Source organism: Eimeria maxima, genomic scaffold (assembly GCF_000499605.1).
Source record: "Eimeria maxima Weybridge genomic scaffold, Emw_scaff657, whole genome shotgun sequence".
Lineage (NCBI taxonomy): Eukaryota > Apicomplexa > Conoidasida > Eucoccidiorida > Eimeriidae > Eimeria > Eimeria maxima.
This window is the reverse complement of record NW_013563929.1, coordinates 13880-19744: the sequence shown is the minus strand read 5'-3', so window position 1 is coordinate 19744 and position 5865 is coordinate 13880. Positions and strand designations below refer to the sequence as shown.

Genomic DNA, 5865 nt, shown 5'->3' with positions numbered 1-5865 from the left:
CACCACCGCCCCCACCAGCAGCAGCAACAATAATAATAATAATAATAATAATAATAATAATAATAATAATAATAATAATAATAATAATAATAATAATAATAGGTATATAATACGTAAACATATAGTATTAGAGGATTTAGTATTTGGATTTCGTAAGCCTTGTGTATTAGACCTAAAGATGGGTAAAAGGCAAAGAACAATTAATAATAAAGATCCTAATAAAGAAATTAGACAAACTATTAAAAGTCTACAAACTACTAGTCATGTATTAGGATTCAGGTTATGTGGGTGTCAGGTATGTATGTATGCTATTTCCTGATGCTCCTGTTGCTATTTACTGCAGCTGCTGCTGCTGCTGCTGCTGCTGCTGTTGCTGCTGCTGTTGCTGATTGGTGGTGGTGGGGGTTATGGTGATGTATTTAGTGTATTATGGTGGTTTATAATGGTGATGATGATGGTGTTGTTGCTGTTGCTGTTGCTGTTGCTGCTGCTGTTGCTGCTGCTGTTGCTGCTGCTGTATGAGGGGTAATTGTTGTGCATGTTTGTTTGTGTATTTGTTTATGTATTTAGTATTATAATAAGAAAACAGATACACTCTGTTATCGAGATAAATACTGGGGAAGAAAACTCACAAAAGGTAAACTATTGCTGTTGCTGCTGCTGCTGGCTGCTGCTGTTGCTGCTGCTCTTGTTGTATTTGCTGTTGTGGAGTGGCTGATCTATTGATAAGCTGTCGCTCTTTGCTGCTGCTGCTGCTGCGGCTGTGCTGCTGTTGCTGCTGTTGCTGCTGTTGCTGCTGTTATTGCTATATTACCAACTATATAATACCTCATTGGATAGCTAATAATGAATAAAATAACATAAAATAAAATAAAATATAATTAATTAAATATATTTATTTATTTATTTATTTATTTATTTGTGTATACAGAAAAAGTACCTCAAGCAATAAGACAATGGTTTTGGAATGGATTTGCTGTTTATGAAGATTTAATTCCTTGTCTTATGGCCAAGTTAACACTCTTCTATCAATGTAAGCTATAATTAATTAATTAATTAATTAATTATATTTATTTATTTACTTATTTATTTATTTACTTATTTATTTATTTATTTATTTAATTAGTAGTAATTAATTAAAGATGCTTCCCCTGATACCTGATATCTTATGGCCAAATTACCATTCTTGTATCAATACAAGAAATTTATTTATTTATTTATTTATTTATATTTAATTATTTAATTAATTAATTATATTATATATCCTTCCCTCTCTCTCTCTCCCTGTCTGTCTGTCTGTCTGTCTGTGTAGGTGTAGAGAGCCTAAAACATTACCGTTTCTGGTCCTCCTCCTTGTTATGGGTATATGATGGTGGTGTATCTGATCCAGAGATCAGGAAATCTACATTAGATATAAGAATGATTGATTTTGCTAATACTATTTATTTACAAGGTATGCATGCACGTGCTCCTGCTCCTGCTCCTGCTCCTGCTGCTGCTGTTGCTGTTGATGGTGGTGGGGATGGGGGTGATGGTGGTGGTGCAGCAACAGTAGTTGATTGTTGTATATTAGATGCTGTAGATGTTCCTGTAACTCTTCTTCCTCCTGATGCTGTTGCTGCTGCTAAATCTGCTGCTGTTGCTGCTGCTGCTGCTGCTGTTGCTGTTGCTGTTGCAGATAATCCATCTCCTGATGAGGAATATCTATTTGGTCTTCGTAATTTAATTGGAGGTCTTGAGGCACTACTTGCTAGTTGTCAAGCTGCTGCTGCACCGCCACAACCCCTTCCTGCTGCTGCTTCTGCTGCTGCTAGACCGCAGCAACAGCAACAACAACCGCAGCAACAGCAGCAACAACAGCAGCAACCAAGACAGGAAAAAGAAAAACAAAAAGAGGGAGCAACAGATCTCACTCTGGAGTGGCAACCACCAGAAGCAACAACAACAGCAGCAGCAACAGCAGCAGCTGTAACAGCAACACCAGCAACACCAGCAACACCAGCAGCAGCACCAACAGCAGCAGCTGCTGCTGCAGCTGCAGAAAGGGGATTGATGTCTCCTTGGGAGGAGGAGAAGAGAGAAAGTCGTCCCCTATCAACTTCTTCTGGTGCTGCTACACCTGTTGCGGCACCTGCTGCGGCAGCAGCAACTGCAGCAGCAGCAACAGCTGCTGCTGCTGCTGCCTCAGCAGCAGCAAAAGCTTCCCTTGTTGTCAACGCTAATTGTCCTGTCTCCTCATCTCCTCCAAGGGAGATTGCATCTGCTGCTGCAGAACAATCTGGGGATCGTCTCCTCCTTGGGGATCGTCTTGGGGATCGTCTCCTCCCTGGGGATCGTCTCCTCCCTGGAGATCGATTTGGGGATCGTCTCCGACCCCACGATGATGGAGACTTGCAGCGACTCAAACGAATTGGGGAGGGAGAGGATCGGCAGCAGCAGGTTTTTCCTGCTGTTGTTCCTGCTGCAACAAGCAGCAGCAGCAGCAGCAGCAGCAGCAGCAGCAGCAGCAGCAGCAGCGTCGGAGGTCGCCCTCAAGGAAAGGTTGCTTCGGACGATGAAACGGAGCAGCAGCAGCAGCAGCAGCAGCAGCAGATGAGGGATGCAGCAGCTGCTTCCTCCGGGGAGGCACAACCGTCTATGGCGGAGTCCCCTCCGAAGGCTTCTTCAGCACCAGCAGCAGTGCCAGCAGCGGCAGCAGCAGCACCAGCAGCAGCAGCTGCTGCAGCAGGAGTAGCAGCAGGGGTTAAAGCCGCTTCAGAAGTAAGCGGAGGGCAGACAGAGCCCGCAACAGGAGCAGCAGCAGAAGCAGCAGCAGCAACCGAAGCTCCAGCTGCAGCTGCAGCAAAATCTGCAGAAGCAGCAGCCGCAGTGACAGCAACCGCAGCGACAGCAGCAGCAGCAGCAGCAGCGACTACCTCTCCAGTGGAGTTGGCAGTTGCTGCACCTGAGGAAGCTGCTGCTGCTGCTGCAGACCCCGAGTTGCAGCAGCATCCTGCAGCAGCTGCTGCAGCCGCGGCAGCAGCGACAGCGGCTGCAGCAACAGCAGCAGCAGCAACAGCAGCAGCTGCAGCTACAGCAGCAGCAGCAGCACAGACGGAAGGCAGCAGACTGTCTTCTTCTGTGACAGATGGAGGCGCAGCAGGCGGGAGGGAGGTTAGCCATGAGCTGCTGCTGCCTCCTGCTGCTGCTGTTGCAGCAGGTGCTGCTGTTGGGGGCCAAGGGGAGCAGCAGCTTTCTTTGGACATATCCTCTGTTGAGTCAGCAGCAGCGGTAGCAGCAGTTGCTGCTGCTGCAGCAGTTGCTGCTGCTGCGTCTCCTGTTTGCTCCACCCCACATGCTATGCCCCAGTCAGGAGTTGCTGCTGCCGAGCTGCTGCTGTCTGCTGACCTTGGCGAATCCGAAGCAGCAGCAGCAGCAGAAGCAGCAGCAGCAGAAGCAGCAGCGGCAGAAGCAGCAGCGGCAGAAGCAGCTGCTGCAGCAGAAGCAGCTGCAGCAGCTGCAGCAGCGTCTGTTTCTCCGACGTCTAAGTTGCCTCAAGAGCAGCAGAAGCGTCTGGATGACGAGCAACAGGTCCTTCCTTTATCGTCTGCTGCTGCAGCAGCAGCACCAGCAGCAGCTGCTTCAATAGCAGCAGCTGCACCAGCAGCAGCACCACCAGCAGCAGAAGAGCATTCCTCTCTTGCTGCAGAAGGGCAGCAAGTAGGAGAGCAGCAGCAGCAGCAGACTCAGAGCATCGAAACCACCGAGCAGCATCTGCAGCTGCAGCAGCAGCAGCAACAGCAGCAGCAGCAGCAGCAGCAGCAACGAGCACTTGGAGGCCCATTGGAGGGACAAGAATGCTCGGAGTCTCCATTTGCCTTCACGGCTCTCTTTAGGTATTTCTTTATTCCTTTTTATTTTTTTTTTATTTTTTTATTCCTTTTTATTTAATTAATTAAATTAATTAATTAATTAATTATATTTATTTATTTATTTATTTATTTATTTATTTATTTGTTTTTTTGTGTGCAGACGTTCGTTTTCTGCTCCAAGTTTATGTCGGTCAATTTCTTTAAGTCTATTCACAGGAGGTTCATTAGCAGCAGCAGCAGCAGCAGCAAGCAGCAGCAGCAGCAGCAGCAGTAGCAGTAGCAGCAGCAGCAGCAGCAGCAGCAGCAGTGCATGGGAAGGACAACATCCTCCTCTTCTTGCTGGGTTAATGGTTCGTGTCTTGGAGGATGCAGCAACTGTTTATCCCCGCAGCAGCAGCAGCAGCAGCAACAGCAGCAATAACAGCAATAATTGCGGATACTGCAGCAACTGCAGCAGTAATAATAGCTGGGATGGTAGTCATAGCATACGCAGCCGTAGCCGCAGCAACAGCAGCAGCAGCAGCAGCAGCCGCAGTTCCTCTATATCTGCTGTGTCTCCTAGGGAAGGGATAGAGGCAGGATACGAAGCAGAGGATGATGCAGCAGCAACAAGAGTAGCAGCAAGAAGGAGCACAAATAACCTTAGACACAGACGAAGGGAGCAGCAGCAGCAGCAGCAGCAGCAGCAGCACTCGCAGCAGGAGTCGCAGCAGCCGCAGCCGTCGCAGCAGCAGCAGCAGCAACAGCAGCAGCAGCAGCAGCGGAAGCGGCAGCGGCAGAGGAGGCAGCAGGAAAGAGGAGTACGTAGATCCTTCCGTTGCTGCGAGAGTCCGCATATTGAATGGCAGCGTCAAGAGCAGCAGCAGCAGCAGCAGCAGCAGTTGCTGCTGCAGCAGCAGTTGCAGGAGCAGCTGCTGCTGCAGCATTTGGAGCAACAGCAGCAGCAACAGCAGCATACTGGAGCTGTAAGTAGATCGCGTAAGCGTTCTTCTTCTTCCTTACCTCGTGCTGCTGCTTCGCGGCTGCTGCTGCAGGACTTTAAGAATTGCGGCAGGCAGCAGCAGCTGCTGCTGCTGCTGCGGAGGCAGGCAGAGCTGCATGCGATGCAGCAGCAGCAGCAAGAGTATATGCTGCATATGCTGCGGCTTAGCAACAGAGAATTACGTACAGCAGGGCGCCTGCGTGTTGCACCTGCTGCTGCAACAGGAGGAGGTCGATCTACACCAGCAGCAGCAGCAGCTGCTGCTGCTGCAGCAGGAGAGGGGCCCGGGCCCCCCGGTTCCCCCAATGCAGCAATTAGCAGCAGGAGAAATTACTTAAGTTTGCTGCGGTCTAATAGAGGGAGACAACCTGGTGCAGCAGCAGCAGCAGCAGCAGCAGCAAACCTCAGCAGCAGCACAGCAAATACACCGTCAACACGACGGCGTTTGCTGCAGCAGCAGCAGCAAGTACTCGAAAGGCAGCTGCTGCTGCAGCAGGAGGTCTGTCTAAGATTCTTCCAGCAACAGCAGCAACAGCAACAGCAGCAGCAACAGCAGCAACATAACCACAGTCATTCCCACCAGCAGCAGCAGCAGCCGGAGCAGCAGCAGCCGCAGCAGCTGGAGCAGCAACAGCAGCAGCAACAGCAGCAACAGCAGCAGCAAGATGTGGAGCTCTCGACACCCGCCGCTTGTGGAGTTGAGGGAGCAGCAGCAGCAGCAACAGAGGCAGAGAACAGCAGCCATAGCTGAGCGCAGCAGCAGCTGCTGCTGAAGCAACAGCAGCTACTGCAGCAGCAGCAACTGCTGCTGCTGCTGCTGCTGCTGCTGCTGCTGCTGCTGCAGTTTTCTTGTTCGTGGTAAAATGGATGTTTTTTGGGGTTTTGTTTGATGGGGAGAAGAAATGTTTAAAGTCTTTATTTTATTTATATAAAGAATTTATTTATTTATTTTATTTATTTATTCTTTTTTCCTTATTTATTTATATATATAATTATATATATAATTATATATTATATATATAATTATATAAT

The 5865-nt window shown here is 48.6% G+C and overlaps 1 protein-coding gene across 1 annotated transcript; it reads left to right on the top strand.

Annotated features, from left to right (window-relative positions):
* Window positions 1-178: 178 nt before the first annotated feature.
* Window positions 179-5584, top strand: EMWEY_00040220 (hypothetical protein; the record flags this gene model as incomplete). Its single annotated transcript, XM_013478758.1, has 6 exons — window positions 179-295; window positions 571-637; window positions 932-1033; window positions 1313-1453; window positions 1679-3875; window positions 4012-5584. The coding sequence occupies 6 exons, from the start codon at window positions 179-181 to the stop codon at window positions 5582-5584; spliced, it is 4197 nt and encodes a 1398-aa protein (XP_013334212.1).
* Window positions 5585-5865: the final 281 nt, after the last annotated feature.